Source organism: Micromys minutus, assembly GCF_963924665.1.
Source record: "Micromys minutus genome assembly, chromosome: 2".
Lineage (NCBI taxonomy): Eukaryota > Metazoa > Chordata > Mammalia > Rodentia > Muridae > Micromys > Micromys minutus.
The window spans coordinates 22,653,952-22,674,383 of NC_137971.1; the positions used below are offsets into that span (position 1 = coordinate 22,653,952).

The following is a 20,432-nucleotide window of genomic DNA, read 5'->3' on the forward strand; positions in this document are numbered from 1 at the left end:
ACCTGCTTTGTGCTTAGAACAGTTAACAGCACTAAAGGTTATAAAACGTCCAGCTTTCTAGTAACCGTTCTACAATAGCAAGAGGTATCCAGTGGAAGTGTCAGTATACAAAGCACTTACATAAAACATATCAGCACAGTAAGATCTACGGTTAATCACCTTCTGATTCTCTTCAAACCCCAAAGCGTGAAATGTTTGCTTGCTGGTCAGTAGCTTTACGTCATAACCAATAACCCAAGTAGCTCGGTATTGAGTATTAGAAGCGTGTGAAGTGCTAATTACTGGAACCGTGTGAAGTGCTAGAAGTTCGGACAGCCACTGCTCGCCACACTCTGTCACTGCAGCCTGACGACGATTTAAAGTGCCTAAAAACAAACACAGAACACAGTGTGGACTCTTTCAGAACAGGCGAGAACACTTGTGCTACTTCATGCAGTACTCAACGTGGACGAGCAGGTCTCGGTGCTCGGTGGCTGGGTACTGGACGCTGCACTTGGGACATTCCACTAGGCTTTCATTGAGTGCAGCAGAGGGACTTTTGGGTGAGGTAGCTTTCACTCTGTTTTCAGGCTCTCCGTGGAGTGGGAACGGCTGCTCTGGGAAGGTAAACCCATGTAGCTGCTTCTGCAAAACAAACGTCAGTGAACAAACACCATGTGAGCAGAAGACTGGGGGTTCAGCAGTGTGAACTGCTTCCTACACTCACCGTGTGCTGCAGCCCAACAGATCACTTATTTTGGATTTCTGTTCATCAATATTTTAATGGTAACATACGACATAGTCATGTAATTACTTAGGCAATGTAATTACTCAGGGAAGTAATGAGTTAGTGCTCATATACATAGGTGTCCACTGTAAAGGGAAGACACCATTTCTTTCCCTTTTCTTCAATTCACTATACAAAATAATGGGATTTATCGTGACATTTTCAAGAATGTGAATCTATCTGCCAGTTTTGTAAAACGTTGGTAACTTAAGAAATAAAGACATACAAAGACCCCAGTACCTGAGAGGTTGAAGTATGAAGGTGGAGAGACTAGACCCACCCCGGGCAGCGAAATCATAATACAAAAAGGAGCAGCAAAAAACCTATGTGAAACTGAGGGCAGCAGAGACTTTCAGTAGCTCAGACAGGTTACACACACAGAAATAGCAGGACACCAGACAGCTTTGAAACTTTGCTTTCTCAAAAAAGAACAGTACATTATGAAGATATTTAGTTTATTAATGTAATGGTTTTAAGTTACTTAGCAATTTTTCCCTCTCCCTTAGAAATTAGGAATTATATGTATAATATCTCCCCATTTCCAAATATTCTATAGTTCTAAGACAATACATGAATGCACACTAACATCTGGGCACATAGATGCACACAGACTCATTAGAAATACAAAAAAAAAAAAAAAAAAAGAGTGTCACGTTGCCCTCTTTTCTACCCTCTCCTGTCTATGCAGACTACTGTCAGACGTCTCTATAACGGCAGCACCCAGCCTGGGTAGGGGATGATCCCAGACACCAGAAAAGTTCCTGTGAGCAAGAGGATCGTGACGCTCTCCTGAGTTCTGAACTGATGCTGTAAAGGCCACATAGAAGGCAGCTACTGATCTGAGATGAAGTTCATTTTAAGCGACATTACTGGTCTGGGAACTGAGCTGACACATAAATGGGGAGGTGTCAAAAAGAGAACGAAGAACAAATTTTCGAGCAGTCATTCAAAACTTACCAAGGATTCCAACTGTGTTATCTGACTTTTTGCCTTTCGGAGTTCCTTAAGAATCACATACAGTTGATGCTGCATATTCTGGCGGTCAAGTTTTTCATTTTCAAAGTCTAGAGTACATGCCTGCATCTGGAATACACCAGGCCAGGACAGTTAGACTGGTAGATCCTGCCCAGTTCTCGTCACTGAATATTTAGTCTATCACCACAGAATACTTGTTGGGCCTGCTCATCAAGAACTCATCTGAGAAGTTTATGGCTTAAGCCACTGGTTTATGAACTAGCAAAGCCAAGGCCTAAGGTATGGATGAGCCGAGCTTAAGAAGTTGCCGCTTGGGGTTCTTCCTTTACATTCTTGGAATTTTTAGTGGGTGTGGAAAAGGGGGGTGGGGAAGATAGCTATTCCCAGGTTTGAAATACATTAAGAATGTCTATATTCATTCAGAGAACAAATGGTGTCTGCTCTGCTTGAACTTACAGGATGGCCTGGAAAAAGATCTTGTTAGGCTAGAAGTAGGGACTACAGCCACTGAAGAGCAACCTGTCACTGTCACACACCTCTAAGACTTGGCTTGGCCTAAGGACAATTACAGATACGTGAATGGTGCAGAGTTGTTTTACAACTTTCAAGTAGTTCTCCATAGAACAGTATAAATGCCGGGAAAAGTTCTGTTCTTTACAAGCTGAATGAACCTTTAAGCACCCATCGCTAAGTACCTGCTGTTCCAGCAGAGCTACTCTGGTCTGCTCCTCTTGGTGCTTTAACAGAGAGTCGTAGAGAATTTGAACCTGGGGGATGCAAGGAGAGGCTGCATTATCTCACCTGCCTCCCAGACAAAGAACCCACATCACGCATGCCACCCCTAAGTAGGACAACACCTGCTGAACGCGACAGCTCATCCCACCTCATTATTTGAGGCTTTCTACTTAAGCAGGAGGAGCAGCCACATATCGATGGGCACAGCTCTGTGTGGCCATGCCCCTGTGCCTGGAGGCTTTGGTGTCCCCACCATATCAGAGTAGGATTAACAGAGAAGGATATGCCTCATCTCTTACACTTGTGATAGAGAAAACCTTACTTATTTCTTTAACCTTTCCTATGTCACTACTCACACCTGCCAGTCAGCAGTGAAAGCAAAGGAAGAAAATGATAGGACTGCTGACACTTAGCTCTCAACTTCTGCAGGACATTAAAATGCTATTATAGTGGCCATCACCGCCATTGGCATCGACTTAGTTTTCACAGTGCTTTCATATTCCTCCTCAGCTGCCCCTGCAATGCTCTTATGAGGCGAGTAGAGGTTGCTATTCATTTGACTAGTGACTGCTGTATGAGTGAGAAAAGGGAGATGATTTGCTGCATCTGTCTGGAGTCCAGGTGCGGACTCCACTGTTCTTTCTACTCCTCCATGCTGCCAAGCAGGAGTTACACTAATGAATTTCTAAAATTCTAGGGACATTCATGTGAGCACAACATCAGCGTGCTCGAGTACAGCCTAGGAACTGACTGGATTCCCTCACTGACTTTGGCTTCCGTATGTTCTACTCTTCGCTCCAGCCTTAGTGATCTCCTCCACTGACAGGGAATTCCCAGTCAGTGCAGATTCCCACCATCATCCTCTGTCCAATGCCATCACTTCTCTGAGGCCTCCATGGGCCCGTTCTTTCTTCTCACATCATCCTGTCTTATTTCCTTGAGCTTATCCATCTATGTAAGTACTAATTCATGGTCTACCTCCAGGCTAAAATAAGAATGCCCAAAGGAGGCAGGGACTGCTTCTGCTCTTGCGGGTTCCCCCGTGCTCTGGGCTTCCCGACCCTTGGATGAATTCTGAAATACGGAGATCTCAGGCTGGCCCACCTGAGATAAGAGCTCTTCAGACCTCTTCCTCTCCTCTTCCAGTTTTCCCTTGAAGAGACTGCTCTCTTCCCTGAGCTTTTGGAGTTTCTCTGTCTTATGCTTGTCCTCTTCCAGGTGCTGGATGTCTGCCTTTCGCTGAGAACTCAACAGCTGATTTAAATCTTCAACTTCTTTTTGAGTTTCTTCATATTTCCTTCGAAATTCATCAAGTTCTAAACGCAACTGAGTTACGGTTTGTCGCTCAATTTCAAGATCTTTTTTGGCATTTTCCAAGAGATGATTATATTTTTGCTTCTCCTCTTGAAGATAACCTGTAACAAACAAGTTAGAAGATGGCTTGGCCTACGTGTTAAGTACCAGGCTAGCCAGGACTATGTAGCAAGACTTTATCTCAATCCATCACCTACTCCCCAAAAAGGAAACTGGTACCCAGGTCAGCTCTGGAGGGAATGAGAACTTTGAGGAAGGAAAAGATATTCATGTAGAGAAAATCACCATAATTCCTGTGATGTGTGGCTCTCTCACCTATGGCTTGTGTCTTCTTTTAATCTCAAAACAAGAAAAAGAAAACACTTGCCAAATGCTATTTCTTACTGCAAGCTTAAAAGACAGAATGTTATTTTACTTCATAACACACATCTATCTATCTATCTATCTATCTATCTATCTATCTATCTATCTATCTTTCTATCTATCTAAAGTCTAAATTTGATGAATCACTCTTGTTTCATCAAATGTTGGAAATGTCAGGCGTATCCCAAAAGAACTTTTAGAGCTCAGTACCTTCTGATTCAGTCTTTTTCGTCTGCTGTAGGAGGGACGCGGCGGCTGTTTCTGCTCTCTTTTCCAGCTCAAAGATCTTTGCTAAAAGCCCTTTAACGTAGGCCTCTCTCTGCTGGTCGTACACAAGCCACTGCTGATTTTTCTCCAGAGCCTTATAGTGAATGAAAAATTAACAGCATAGTAAAAAGCCCAGAACTGAGAATATGTAAGGGGAGTGTGTCTCCATGACATTGTCTTTTCTAACACTTGTAAAATCTTACCATTTATAAATCACTTCCATGCCACATTCTTTTAGAATACATGACAGTTTCCAGGGAATGAATTTTGCCTGTTGGCTAGAAAGCCCCTGGGACAGGCACAGAAATACCCTGTTCAAATCTCACTTCTAGAAAGAGCTTTGGTACTAACACTCACCATCCGTTACTAGTTGACTCTTAGAAACTTAACCAAATCAAAATAAAAGGAGTCTGTCAGGCAGACCAGCCATTCCTAGAACCCTTCTTGCCACCTTTCACCCAATTTTGCTAGGGAAGGTGGGCAGCTTTGCTACTGAAAATAGGGTATATTCAAGTGAAAAGCTACAGAAGGGTCAGGTTGGAACCTGTAACCCCAGCTCTACATCAGCTAAGAGAAGGCCATGAGCTAAAGAACCATGTGGGCTACGTGGTGGGACTTTGTCTCTAAATAACTACATAGCTAGGTACTAGGGAGACAGTACTAGGGAGACAGAGGCAGAAGAATCTCTGTGAGTTTGAGACCAGCAAGGGCTGTATGAGAAACTGTCTCAAAAATGAAAATAAATTTATTAACAAACTTGCTAGAAAAGACCATTTACCTGCTGTTAATAGAAAGAGGAAGGTCTAGAAACTGGAATACAATGTGAATATGCAATGAGATTATAAATCCTGCCCAACCTACTTGTTCAGGCTAATAGGACAGAATGCAGAGAGCAGAACGGAAGCCCCACCCCCCACCTACTAAATTCAAAATCAAGAAAATCCTCTGGATTCACAGCCTAGGCTCAGTTTAGATTTAGACTGAAGGTAAATTGGTTTGGATTGTACTGCACTAGTGTCTTTCTCCTGTAAACAGAGGAACCCAGCCAGAAGAAACACGAAGTGAAAAAGTTTTTTTCCTTTTAAGGAGTGGTTGGAAATCCAGCAAGACAGAAGTAAAAGGGAAAATGGAAGATGTGTAAGGTAAATCACCTAAATACCAGCATCTAATTGGTAGGTATACACAGATGGGCAAAACGCTCTGTAAAAGTTTGAAAGACTCTACTTTGTAACTTTCTAAAAATTATGTTTATTTCGGATACCTCCAGGTAAATACTTTGATAAAGGTACCAAACCATCCTGTCCAAGATATTTAAATCCCTCTTTTGAAAAGCAAATAGACTTCGAGTCACTTACTAGATCAAAACAGGAATGTTAAGAGTGAACTTAGTGGGTATCAGGGAAAACACACCATGGTTCTGTAAGAAGAATAGCTACTTGGTGATCTAATAATTATGTCAACAACTTTATACTTCCTATGTTTTAATCTGAAACTTGAAAAGATGCAGATAGTCCTGTGACCTCAGTTTATTAAACTTCCAACAAAAACTTACGTACTTATAAGTTAGAAATAATAAAGCTGGGGGCTGGTGAGATAGATGGCTCAGTGGTTAAGAGCACTGACTGCTCTTCCTGAGGTCATGAGTTCAAATTCCAGCAACCACGTGGTGGCTCACAACCATCTGTAATGGGATCTGATGACCTATTCTGATGTGTCTGAAGACAGCAGCAGTGTACTCACACACATAAAGTGAATAAATAAATCTGGTACATCTGAAGAAGCCTCTTGTCTATTTCTAGAGAACTACTTAGTAGACATAGACCTCATTTCCTTTCCAAACATTCTTGGAGAAAGATCCGGAAGATAATGAACGTTAGGTTTCAAACCCAGACAAAAGGCTGATGTGCCTATTTAACATATCAAAGCGGACCTTTCTTCTAGGTTCTCCCAGCATCCTTCAGTCCAGACAAGTTACAGAGTAAGACTGGCAAACTCCACCCCCTACCTTGAACTCTTAAGCAGGGGGAGGGGAAGGGAGGGGTGGAGGGGTAGAGGGGGTGGGTAGGGGGAGCTGCCCTTCCCCCAGAGGCTCTTCCCGATATAATCTAGACACTTTTGGTTACCCACCTTTTTTTTTCTATCTTCCTTCCTTCCTTTTAAGAGTTTTATTTATTTATTAATTACCTTTGGCCTCCTAGATGCTGCACCTGGTTCCCCTTTCTCCCCTATCCTCACGTGGCTCAGGGTCAACACCACCCTGGACTCTCCCAGATGTCCCTGCCTCTGGCTGTGCTTTCCCATTTATCTACAATAAACTTTCTCTTCCACCATACCTAGGAGCAGGCATGTCCCTTGCTTTCCTTTTTATTTCCTTTTTAGATTTTCTTTTTAAGTCATAACACTAATGATTCCGAGTTCCATGAAACTTAAAGAACATGTGAATTAGTCCTCTTTACCCATTGCTTAGCCAAAAACAAACAAACCCAACTTACATCTTTCAGCTGCATTTCCTTTTCATGAATACTATTCATTGATGAGCTGAAGCTGTTCACAGGCACGCTCTGTAAATAAGCCAATAGTAGTTGACGTCATCAACTTAATATAAATTTTATTATATTTTGTTCCATAAAAATACAAAATATTTCTCAAGACATCCCAAACACACCTCTACTACTGGTGAACCACCAAGCCAGGTGAGAATTACCAGGGTCTACTACCAGAACCAAATTCCCTGGATAGTCTCCTAAACCAGTAGTTTTCACCTTGTGGGCTGCAACACCCTTGGCAATCCTCTTTTTCCAAAAATGTTTCCATTATGATTCATAACAGTAGCAACACTAGTTATGAAGTAGCAGTGAAATAATTTTATGGTTGGGGACTGTATTAAAGTGTACCAGCATCAGAAAGGTTGAAAACCACTATCCTAAGCAATCTAGAAACCCCCAAGACTTCAGATCTAATTTTACTCTGAGATTTTCTAGACTCCAAATTCCCAGAACCTTCAGCACTTACAAATAGCTCACTGGTTTTCATAAAAAAAAGAGTCAAACAACTAGGCTATTTCAAATAAAGGAACCAGACTGCCAAAGACATGAAGTCTCTTCTAGAACTACATTTTATATTAGTATAGGCTGAGGATTCCCAAACTTACCAGAACCAAAATGTTTTGTATTGAATTTTTTGAAGTTTGGAATATTTAGATACATATGAAATAATATTTGGGATGGAACTTAACTGTAAATATGATATTCATTTTTTTTTCAAGACAGGATTTCTCTATGTAGCCCTAGCTGCCTTTGAACTTGCTCTGTAGACCAGGCTGGCTTCGAACTTAAGAGATCTACCTGCCTCTGCCTCACAAGTAGGATTACAAGTGTGCAACACCACCATCTGGCCATTTATTTCACATATACACACAGCCTGTACAAAAACTGTTTCATGTGCCTGGTTTCTTGCTGTGATAGTTATGTGAGCTCAGGTGTGAATTTTTCCACTTGCTAACATTCAAAAAGGTTCATATTTGGGAGACTATAACAATATTAAATAGTAACACTATTTGTATAGTTTTCACAGAATTCAAAACATTCCATAATAGTTTTCCTTTCCTCACTTTCCCATAGAGAAAGCCAGGTGGCTATAATCACAGGCTAGCCAGCCAATTGAAAGCATCTGTAAGGAAGGCTTGCGTGGACACTGGGTTGTTGGGGGGGGCTATAGAACCTGCGGGGATGGAGTCTTGCTGGAGGAAGGGGATCACTGGGTCAGGCCTTGAAGCTTTCTGGGCAGGGCTCCCCTCGTTCTCCCTTTGGTCCCTGAGTGCCAAAGCACTGTAACCATCGGGCCTTGTGCTCTTGCTGTCAGCCTCCTTCCCTCAGTCTAGAAACCAGAACAAAGCCTTCCTCCCTTACACTGCTTTCATCAGAGGATCTCAACACAGCAACAGGAAAAGTAACCAATATAGCATCACATCACTGAGAAATCACAACTGAATTTATTTTTCTATGGGTAGTATTACTAATTGTTAGTAATATTCAAATGTCAAAAGAACCAGAGGTTTGATCATTAATTAAACACTTAGTAAATTCTGGGCTTTCTGCAAGGCACTAACTAATCATCATCATATGTAATCATCAGTGCTTCTGGCCCAGTTTTACTGATATGAAATCAAGGCTTATAAAAGGAGACTGACAAACTCTAGCATTGTATCTCATGGAAGCTAAAGGGTTTGTCGGCTCAGAGTTACATGCTATCGAGTGGCAGAACCAAGATTTAAATAAACCTAGATGATTATTACAGATCCTTGTTCTGAGACACTGCTCCTCCCAAACAAGAGGAAAAGAAAAATGTATGTGCGGTTAGAAAAAAAAATATTGATATAACTGTTTATCTCGAATATAAAAACTAATCAAAATCTCCAACTCAATGTTTATGTAATGCAAACTATTGAAATAAAATCTCAGCAAAATCTTCTTCACTACTGAAACTACAGCACAGACTGTCTTCTGACTTCACTGTGTGGGGAGTGTGGGGAACCCAACTATTTTTATTTATGGAAGAGGGGCTCAACTATAAAACAAAAACAAAAAGAAGGTAAGTGATCTGCAGGTGCACTAAGGTGTTGCATCATGGGAGTTATGAGTTGTACCAGGCAGGGTAAGATGTCAGCTTGAAGAACGTCTAGCACCTGTGAAAGGTGGAGTGTACTGGCTTTGCTCTAGCACCTGTGATAGGTGGAGTGTACTGGCTCTGCTCTCAAGCTCGGAAAGTCTCTTCGTCGTGGTAGACAACTGCTTTTTCAGGACGTCTGTCTCCTTGGATAAGGACTCCAGCAGCTGCTGCTTCTTCTCACACTCCTTGGTCTTCTCCTCCAGTTGCTCGAGCAATGAGGAAGAATTATATCTTGACCTCAGGTGATCTTTGAGTCTCTGTATTTCTTTGTCCTTCTCCATGAGGAAATAGACACTCTTTTCTCTCTCGGCTTCAAGAACTTGAATTTTCTACACAGGAACTAAGAAGAATCTTAGAACTAAGCCAGGTCAAACATCCAGCTAAACAATATATTGCAACGAGCATTTAAGAAATATTTACGACATATCAACTTTGAGTTTACGAGATCAGGACCGAAAACACAAGATGGAGCTCACGCCGAGTTCACTGCTCGGACAGCTCACGGGCACACAACCCTTTCATTAAGGGCATCTGCGCTCTAGTTAACATGAATACACACTGAACAGGCAGATGGAGAGGGGAAAAGCCATCTGTATCAAGGATGGTAGAAGGAGGCTAAACCAATGTTTGTCACATGGCTGTGGCAAAACAGGAAAGAGCCAAGAGAAAGGTGATAAGAGCAACTGTCAGTAGGGAAAGGCTAGGAATGATAAGATGGGTTTCTAAACAGTTACAAGGAAACCCTAACACTGTCTAACACTTTGAAGTGGATAAGCAATGTGGAGATCTTAAATGCATAGATTTGATTGTTTTTGTTTTTATGTATCTATTGAACTAACAAACCAAAAATCAAATCATGTAATATTTGAGTAAATATTCTTCTCAACTATAGTTTTAAAAGGGGTTCCAAGTTACAGAACCACTAATGATAAACAGTAAGTCAGTATGTTTTACAGCCTTGAACACAGCAGCTATGGTTTGAATAAAATTCCTCACATTTGCTTAATATTCAATGAAATCGTGTTAGAAGTGATGGGATCATGAGGGCACAGAGCTCATGAGTGGATTCATGTGGTTGTCATGGGTCACCTATCAGTAAAAATGAACTCAGCCCCGGTCCTCCATATACCCCATATGCTTCTGTGGCCTTCTTTTACATGGTAACACAGCTTGAAGACCCTTACCAGATACACTGTGCTTTTGGACTTAGCAACTAAAATACTTCTCCCTCCCTCCCTACTCAAATTACCCAGGCTATAGCACTGTGTTGTAACAACATGAAAGACTGATATTACATAACAATTTTTTTATCAATAATATCAATATAGTTGAGATAATGGGCTGGAGAGATGGCTCAGTGGTTAACAGCACAGGCTGATTCAATTCTCAGCACACACACAGTAGCTCATAACTGTGTGTAATTGTAGTTCCAGGAGTTCTAACACCCTCACATGGACACAGATGCAGATGGCAAAGTGGCAATGAACATGAAAAAAAATTTTAAACATAAATTATCAAAAAGTTACATGATGAATGCCAAATTAGTGGATGCAGGGGAATCAGAAATTTAGGGCCATCCTCAGCTATACAGCTCAAGTTCCAGACCAACCTGTACTACTTGAGATCCTACCTGAAAGAGCAAAACACAACAACATCAACAAATGTGAGGGTCTGGGAGTGGAAAGTTGGCTCAGCAGTAAAGAGCACTTGTTGCTTTTGCAAAGGAACCATATTTAATTCCCAGCACTCACATGGTAGCTAATAACCACCCGAATTCCAGTTCCAGGGGACCCTATGCTTTCTCCTGACCTCTGCAGGCACTGTGCATACATATGATACACAGACATACATGTGGGCAAAATACTCATCTACATAAAATAAATCCTCTAAAAGTAAGGGAAAAAACAGATCATAGCATTATATTTAAGATACAAAACTATTAATTATAATGCCTTAATTTTTTGAAACAACTTAAAAGAGAATTAGTAATAACTAAAGTATGTGTGAAGGTTAGTAAAAATCAAAGCAGAAATTTAAGATTCCAAATTCAAGATCAACTTTCTAGAACTAGAAATAACAGGTTAGGCCAGGACAATGGGGAAAAAAATCAGAATGTAGCATCAGAAAGCCGAATACACCGCTTTCTAGAATGTGTACACCTTAAAGGATTCAAGAACCATTTACCTCCAAAAGTTTGCTTTTGTCTTTATCAGCCATTTTTCCTTTCCCACTGGTGATTTCATCAATGGATGTTTTAAAGGCTGCAAGTTCTCCCTTAAATTTCTCTAGTGCAGTGTCTGACTTCGAGCTGCTAGGCCTTGATCCCCATTTGCTTTTAATTAAATCTTTGGGACTTCTGGAAGACATCTTTGAAATAATCTGTGAAAAATATAAAAAAGTAATAATTTTTAAAAATTCAACTGCGTTTGAAGTCTTTAGTTTAAACTTTCATATCTCAGGTTTAGAAGAGGCCTTATAATGTACTTTGCTCTAAAAAGAAGTGATTCATCCAACTCAGTGGGGTCCAAAAGAAAGCTGAGGTAGATTTCTAGGGTGTTATAATGAATCTAAAACTCTCAGGTGGTGAATACAAGGGAAATATGATAATCTGCATACTCATATTTGCCGTTATTTGAGAACAGATCTCTCAGTGGGACTCAGGCTAATTTGGAACTCACTATATAACCAGGACGGCACTGAACACTCGCAATCCTCCTGCTTCAGCCTCCCAGGGTTATAAGCATCTGTAAATTAACAGAAAGTTTTTGTTTATAATCAGTGGAAGGGTCCCCAGGACTTACACTCTCAAGGCGAGAGCATTCTCAAGAATAGAAGCTGTAATTATGAGTTTATATTCAGGGGAAGGTCATTACTCAGCATGTTCCCTGTTTTAGAAGGTATGTCTAGTTGAACTCTATCTTAATAGCTTTTGTGAGCACAGCAGGAAGTGAGAAACCCAACTTGAGATATTTATAGAGAAAGAGGTATAATACTCAGAGATTTGGGGGTGAAAGAAATGAAGGGGCAAATGAAGTAAGGGCAAGTTTCCTAACTGCTAATAGTACTGGATGAGAGTTTAGAAGCAAATACAGAATACAAACTCTAGGCAGGCAGATGTGTAGCGAAATATACCGTCTATATAAATAATGTTTAAAATAGCTCTCCACTAGGGAGATTTAAAAACAAACATTTTTTCTACCTTATACGTCCTGAGATAAAAATGATGGCAGTGTGATTACAGAATCTAAAGGAAGATGAGACCTTCATTCAGTAATTACCACAGAGCTGCGGTGGTGAATGTGAATAATCCTAACACTAAGAGTAGAGGCAGCAGGATGGCCAGGAGTACAAAGCCAGCCTCATTTGCATAGAGACTGAGGGCAGCCTAGGGCTGCACAAAACTGTTTAAACAAACAACAAAAATTACTGCAAAGCCTATTTATCACGTAACTTAATGGGGACTGGATATGAGCTAGCTAAAGCAACAGGAAGAAGAGGCAACACAGTCTCTGATGCTAGGAAATCTTTAGTGCTGCAGGCAGCAGCAATGCAGCAAAAGAAAAAGAGACTCGAATATTCTCAAACTGTAATTAATACTATGAGGAATAATCATAGTCATAAAAGTTACCAATAGAAACAAGGAGATCTTTAGGGTGGTGAGTGTGAGGTTGCCCAGTGTAAAATCAGCCTAAGAATAAAAGAACTGTAGAAACAAACTTGAACGAAGTCTATATTAACCCATTCAACCTAGATTTTTGCCGTTATCTTGACAGACACTAAATAAAGTAGCTAGTACAATCCGCTAAGGCAAATGCATAGTTACTGTGTCTCAGGAACCTGCTATCATAAGTTTCTCCCCGTGCTTCTGCTGATGTCACAAGGACCTGACACAGTCTGCACGAACCTTCAGCACATTTGCATCCTAACTTTTCCAGAGGACTTCTAAAAACTAGTGATCCTGACTGGTCTAGACTGACCCAGCACTGACTCTTCCTGCTCCCCCCTGGTCCTACCACCTTCCTCTCCCAGTATTTTCCATTCCATTCCATCATCAAGTTCTTCTACTCAAGAACCTACCTAACTTTTTTTTCAATCAGCGACTGTTCAAAAGAGCTGTCTTCTGTGTCTTTTTATTTTTGGACATACAAGAGCTTAAAGGCAGCTGCGTGGAAATCTCTAAGTTATTTTGGTCAGAAAGAGACTAAAGAAGCATTTCCATTCAGTAAATCTCACAAATCTACGAGGGGCCAGGAAAGAGGCAGGAAAATAAAAAGTGCAAAGAGAAGCGCTTGCTAATACCAAAGGACGAACGCACGAGAGACCTGAGGGACCAGGTCAGGTCACCGACCTCTCGATAACCTCCCTGTTAAGAAAATGATAATACCGCAAAGTTAAAAGGACTCCAAAGGATGAGCGGCCGGACGTCTACAGGCACCCGACGCAGAGTCTCTCAGGAAACGAGCACGTATCCCAGTGAGCGGAGACGCAGTCCTGCGGCGAGATCTGCTCGCCAAAGCTCCTTCCGTGCGGTCCAGTCCGGCCCTGGGGCTACGGCCCCGGGCGGTCCTCCCCACCCTCCCAGGCCAAGGTCAGGACCACTCGCTACCTGAGACAAACACAGCGCTCGCGTCGCTGCGTCAGACCCCCTGCAAGCTCCAGCCCAGACACCGCTTCCGGGAGTTTGAATCCCGCGGCTGCGGGGCGGGACACGTCACTGCCGGCCTGGCGAAGGGCGGGGTCTGCAATCTGAGGGCAGGCGGGAGAGGGCGGGGCCTGCAATCTGAGTGAAGGCGAGACGGGACCTGGAATCTGGGGATGGAGGAGAGAGGGAGGGCCCAGGAGCCCGAGGGCGGGGCAGAGGCGGAGTCTAGAGCCAGAGAAGGGCGGGGCAAGACCTGAAACCCGACGGAAGGCGGGGCGAAGGCCCGCTCTGGAATCAGAGGGAGGGGCTTGAAACTAGCGGGTAGGCGGAGTAGGGGCAGAGCGCGAAAAGTGAAGGCGAGCAAGACTTAAACCCCGACAGGGCCTAGTACCCGGGCTGAGAAGGACCATGTGGGTATAGAGGGTGTGTGTGGAATCGTGGTGTGAAATGAGGCGGGTGTGATGGTGTGGATGGGAGTGTGTGTGTGTGTGTGTGTGTGTGTATGGAACCAAGGACAAATTCGGACGCCCAGTTCAATCTGGGTCTGTTTGCTTTTCTTCGTGGGTTCGGACCCTACTGTTCTCCATAGGACTAGCTCTGTGACAATCGCCTGGGACTGACTGGTCTGTGTGATGGAGCCCTTGAATCCTGAATTCCACCAGGAAGCCCAGCCTCCTAGTCTTCCCCGTGGACCACTCATTTACCCTGTCAAACTCAGGGCGGAGCAATGAGGAACGCAAGCAGTGGGGAGCTGATAAACTCCCAGTTTGAAAACAGATTGTGAGGCCAGCGGCTTCTCCAGATTGCTGCTCTACTTACTGGCAGACATGTTTTTATCGGCCTCGTCTGGGTCTTGGTTATCATCTTGAGAACTTAATTGTTTGCTTAGGGCATGTCTTTCTTAGACCTAGCCTAGCCTAAGCATGCCAAACGTTTACAACGGAAAAAAAACTCAGTAGCAAAGCATCCTAGGAAGGTTGTGTATGTAGTCCAAGGGTTAAACTCCTGGATGCCTCTCTTATTAGATGAGTGGCCTTGAGAAAAACATTTAACTTCCTTGAGCCTCAGTTTCCTGATCTACACCAGAATGCACATAACCACATAGTGTGGCTGCGAGGGTTAAATGACCAAGTGTGTGGGAAATGCTCAGAGTTTAACAAATGTAGTTAGGCCCTGTTAAATAAAAGACAACAAACCCATTTGTTACTGAATCTACTGGATGAGAAATCACGTAAGGAATTTCAGATTAAAAAAAAAAAAAGGAAGATGGCAATCCAAGAAACTCATATTCTCTAACTACACGGGGTTCTGCTTCCTCCCGCCGGAAATATGAGCGGAGAGGCAGAGGGAGAAAAAAATAGACCTATTAACCACAACGTGGCACGCTAGAAGGTGGTAAGCAGGCTTTTGCCTTTCAATGCCCATCTTGCCCTTTTGCCCTGTTTTTCAAGGGAAGGTATGTGGGCCCCAAACAGATGGAGCCCTCGGCGACCCGGTGTTCCAAAGAGCAGCCTGGTCTGGTGGGCTGGCTATGCACAGATTGCCTTCTGTTCGTGAGAGCCATGAGGTGCAGTTTAACACTTCTGTATCGACTAAAATGAAAATGTCTGGTTATTGCCGTGGTCAGCTTTTCTGACAAGCATCCACTCCAGCAAACTGACCTCTTATAACCCGAGACAAGGGAGTGTTCAGGAATGGGAGAGGCTGTGTTTCTAGCTAACGTCAGTGAAAAGGTGAATTTCAGTGGGTAGCTAATTCTGGGGAGTACAGTATGGAATAAGCAGAAATGGGGAGGGGGTATGGTGTGTGTTTTAATTCCCAGGAAACAGTTTTGGTTTTCTTCTTATTTGTGCGTTAAAGTGTCATATGGGAAGAATTAGGGGTGGGAGAAAGTTTGTCAGAATGAAGTGGGGATGTTGTGGAGAGCTTTGGAGGCTGCATCTAGGAATTTGGCAGGAATTTGACACCGGACTAGGACTAGAGAGTAGCTTGTGAATAGAGCTGAGGAATGTGTTCATTGTATCTTTATGGGTCATATAAAGACCCTTAATAAAATAATGATGGGACCTTAGCTTCTCTATTGATGCCTTAGGACTGACCATATTCTTTGCATGTACTTAGCATGGTATAAAAGCAGCCCAGAAGACCGGGTTCAGCCTTAGCACTGGCTGGAGTCGTGTTATAGTATTATTGTCTAATTGTCTTTTTCTTTTCAATCCTCCCTCCCTTGAGAACCCATTGACTGACTGAGCTGGCTTGGTCCAGGCTCTATATAAGAGGCGAAATTAGAATCAATTAGGGGGATCTTGGATGCATGCACATGTGTGTGTGTGTGTGTGTGTGTGTGTGTGTGTGTGTGTGTGTGTGATTTTCAGCTGCAATTTTCTATTTTTATTTGTAAGTATGATTTATGTGTAAGTGTTACAGTAATGGTGTATGTTTATGAAGTGCAGTACAGCTATGCCCTAACCCTAGCCCTAGCCCCTAGCTCTAGCCCTAACCATAACCCTAACATGTCTGCCCTCCCAGGGCTCTGGAAGTAGAGTTAGGAAGATTGCAAGTTTAAGTTAAATTCAAAACCTGGTTAATACTTTCTCAGAGAAGGCCCTGTTCAGGCCCGTCCGGTATTTAGCTTCCCCAGGTATCCCGAGTAGTGACAACAGAACCAAATGTTCTGAGATACTTTGTCTCCACCTGACTTCACTGCCAAGCACATCATTCAAGGCATAAACAACAAAGTAAATACTGTTTACAGTTGGTTCACCATTTTCACGGATTTCATACCCATAGGTTCAACTAAGTATAGAATAGAAGACCTTTGAACAAAGGAAAAAAAAATGTATTGGATACATACAGACTTTTCCATGGTCAGTATTCCCTAAATAACATAAGCACAGCAACTATCCACGCAGTATTACCATCGTTGTGGGCATTCTAAGCAATCTAGAGGTGACTTAGAAGGCGATGTGTATAACTTACATGCAAATACTATTTGATTCCACTTAACTATGGAGATGCCCAAACACTGAGCATGCGTGGATGTATCTGTGGTGGAATATAGAGCTAATCTCCCGTGTATACAGAAGGGCAACTGCATGAGGTTACTTAAAAATAGTATTTACTGTGCAAAACCCTGTAATTAGGCTAGTAAAGAATAGTATTTTAATCCAAAAGTGCATTGTAGTTGTTGGCTGAAATCATTTCTGTATGGACACATTCATCAAACAGGTCTTAAAATAGACCACGCATGGGTGCCATGCTGTTAGGTAACACAGTCCTAAGAAGCTGAGGAACTAATGAAATCAGATATTGTAAATCTATTTTCACTTTCTCCTGCTAAATTCTCCTTAATGTCCCTACTATTTTGTTCCTCATATCTGTAAGTTTCCCCCAAATTTTCTTCTGTCACTCTCTACCTTGTTTTTGAGACAGGATCTCTCCAAAGCAAGAACTATTTTGACTGGACTGGATTATTATTATTATATTATATTATATATAATTATTATTATTATTATATTCAATGGTTGTCTCCTGACAGAAAGGCTGAGGACTCAGAGCTGTTCAGTCCATGAGACTGGATGTCCCAGCTGTCTGGTTCTGGAGTCCTAGGGAACTCCGAGAGAGCTATTGGTCTTCAGCCATGTTGGAACCCCAAAGAAACAGGTTCTGATTCTAGTGATCATTATTGCCTGCTTGTGCTAGGAAGCAAGTGAGCATCAGGCACAAAGATCTTGTGAGCTAAGAGTATCGGAGTATCTTAGTTGGGATTTCTATTGCTGTGAAGAGACACCATGACATTGGCAACTCTTGTAATGGAAAGCATTTAATTGGGGCTGGCTTACAACTCAGATGTTTAGTCCATTAACATCATGATGGGAAGCAAGGCAGCATGCATGGAGACTTGGTGCTGGAGAGGTAGCTGCGAGTTCTACCCCATGATCATCAGGCAGCCAGAAAAGAGGTAGATACTGGGCCTAGCATGAACATCTGAAACCTCAAAGCCCACCCCTAGAGACATACTTCCTCTAACAAGGCCACACCTACTCCAATAAAGCCACAGTACCACTCCCTATGAGCCCATGTGGATCATTTTCATCCAAAACACCACACCAGGGAAACAAAAGTGCCATATTAAATTTCTGTGATGTCACAACAAATCACTGCAAACTGAGTGACTCAACACAGCAGAAACCCATTCTCTCATAGTACTGGAGGCTGGAGGTCTAAAACCAAGGTCAAGGTTATTTATTCTGCAGGCTCAGCCCCCCTTTCTCTCCTGCTTTCCCTGGGTTTAATGATTTCTGACAACCCTTCCATTCTTTGACTTGGAGATGTGTCATTACAACTATTCTTCCTTTCATCTAGCATTCTGTCACATGGTCTATGTGCAGATGTTCTTCTTATAAGGACACTAGTCATATTGGACTTAAGGACCATTTAATCCAGTAGAACTTTGTGTTAATACGGTTTTAACTGGAAAGACCCTGCTTACAAATAAGGTGGCACTGATATAAATCTGGGGAGCATTCTTTATCCTGTATGCATATTTTAGTGACATCGATGGTGTGTAGGTAAAGACAAAGCACATTGTGACATGTTTCAAAAGACGGCCTAAGGCAAGTCGTGGGTTTGAACTTCAGCTCTGCTATGTATGAGCTGTAAATTTAGCCAGTTATTTAAAGCAGTTGCACCTGGGAGAAGAGAGTCTGCCTATAGGTTTGATTTTAGGATTAAAATAATCGCTGCATTGAAGAGTTGGGGTAAGAATAGTTTTCTGGGGAGGCTGCCACCGAGTCAGAGGCAGAGCTGATGGTGAGGATGCCACATCTGATGGGGCAGAAGAAAAAATACACGCGTTTCCTTTTGTAACCTCTGTGGTCTCCAAAGCACATGTCCATATCCATACCCAGTGAGTTGTCCCTGTCTGTGACAGTTTGAGTGCCGGTTTGACCAAATAGGGAATTCGTGAGGGACAGTGTAGTGTGTGTGTGTGGGAGAGAGAGAGAGAGAGAGAGAGAGAGAGAGAGAGATGAGGTTTCTAGAGGCTGTCAGGTCATGAAGCCTCTGACTTAATCAATGGCTGAATCCTTGAAATGGATTTGTGATATGACAACATTACTGAGAGGTAGTGAGATGCAGGAAGCGGCCTGGTTGGAGGAAGAACATCTGGCATTTCATCCTGGTTCCTTCTTCTGTCCCCTTTTTCTTTGTTTCCTCAGCTGCACACTCCCACCATCCATTCTGCCCTGTGTATCCTTCTTCCAGCTCAGTTACATGTCAGTTATATCACTGAGCAATGAGAAAAGAAATGAACACACTAATACCCAGCACAAGCGTGTGCATACACGGAGGCATATATATACAGGCATGCACACACACATATTTAATTGCATTTACAGCACACATGCACACACACTTCACAAGCCATTGTGATGTCAGACTGGACTTAACTGACCAGCAATATTTAAGACAGTATTTCCCATGTAGAATTTTTTTTAGATTTTTTTAATTGAACAACTTTATTTTACAAAACAAAGATAAATGTACAGATTTTAAGCATTTTTATATAAAAGTATACAAATATATTTTTGTCAGTGTTTGCTTTTTTTAAAGATTTGATAGTGTGCATTAAGATCTTGCTAGTTACAATGAGCATAAAGTACATGTAAAACAAGATGTTACCTGGAATTAGTCAAAGTTTTCTTGGTGTGTAAGGATTAAGCATAATGGTTTTTTCTTTTCTTTTTTTCTTTTTTTCTTTTCTTGAACTTCATATAGTCTGTGAGTTGTTTCTGGGGTGTTCAGAGCTTTCTGGGGTTAGTATCCCATTATCAGTGACTGCATATTATGTCTGTTCTTTTGTGACTGGGTTATCTCACTCAGGATGATATTCTCTAGATGCAGCCATTTTCTTAAGAATTTCATAAAGTCATTGTTCCTGATAGCTGAGTAGTACTCCATTGTGTAAATATACCACAATTTTTGTATCCATTCATCTGCTGAAGGACATCTGGGTTCTTTCCAGCTTCTGGCTATTATAAATAGAGCTGCTATGAACATTGTGGTCCCTTGTAGAAATTTAAGAAATTGTATAAGAAAGATGCCAAGAAAATGGATAGATTATGAGTCACATGATGGACTGTGCCTTCTTGTGGTTATTACATGTACTTGGGACTTCTCTACAACTTAAATGCCTAACCATGAATTCTTAGAAATTTAACATGTTATTGATATGAAAACCTACTAGCTGTGAAGCAGGCATTCCTTTGCCTTATTCATGTGCCATTTTTAAGTGGGCTTTATTTTTAGAATGGGTTTAGAACCACAGCAAAATCATATACACCCTGCTCTCCACCCCTTCTCCACCACACACCCAAAATTGTATTTGTTATACTTAATGAATTCATTCACGAATCTTTAGCACCCAAAGTCCAGAGTTCCCATTAGGACTTGCTCTTGATGTACGTCCTATGGTTTTGTACGAGTTCATGCATGATACAAGGACTGGCCATGATAATGTCAGAGAGAATCCTCTGGTTCCATTGTCCTCAAAGTCCTCTGTGTCCTGACCATTCATTGCTTCCCTTCTCCCTTCTAACTCCCGGAAATCACTGGTCTTTTCATCGCTTTGTCTTTTGCAGAAGGGAATGATGCAGGGAGCCTTTTCAGATCAGCTCTTTTTTTTTTCTTAGTAATATATAT

At 42.1% G+C, this 20,432-nt stretch overlaps 1 protein-coding gene across 2 annotated transcripts; it reads right to left on the reverse strand.

Moving 5' to 3' along the window:
- Positions 1-423: 423 nt before the first annotated feature.
- On the reverse strand, positions 424-11,455 carry CEP55 (centrosomal protein 55; the record flags this gene model as incomplete). Of its 2 annotated transcripts, none has more annotated exons than XM_080913185.1 (8): positions 424-621; positions 1,724-1,849; positions 2,437-2,508; positions 3,581-3,891; positions 4,364-4,514; positions 6,913-6,981; positions 9,142-9,417; positions 11,273-11,455. In XM_080913185.1, the coding sequence occupies 8 exons, from the start codon at positions 11,453-11,455 to the stop codon at positions 424-426; spliced, it is 1,386 nt and encodes a 461-aa protein (XP_080769311.1). The 2 variants fall into 2 exon arrangements, with proteins under 2 accessions (XP_080769311.1, XP_080769310.1); XM_080913184.1 differs by having other exon boundaries at positions 424-624.
- Between the last annotated feature and the right edge of the window lie 8,977 nt (positions 11,456-20,432).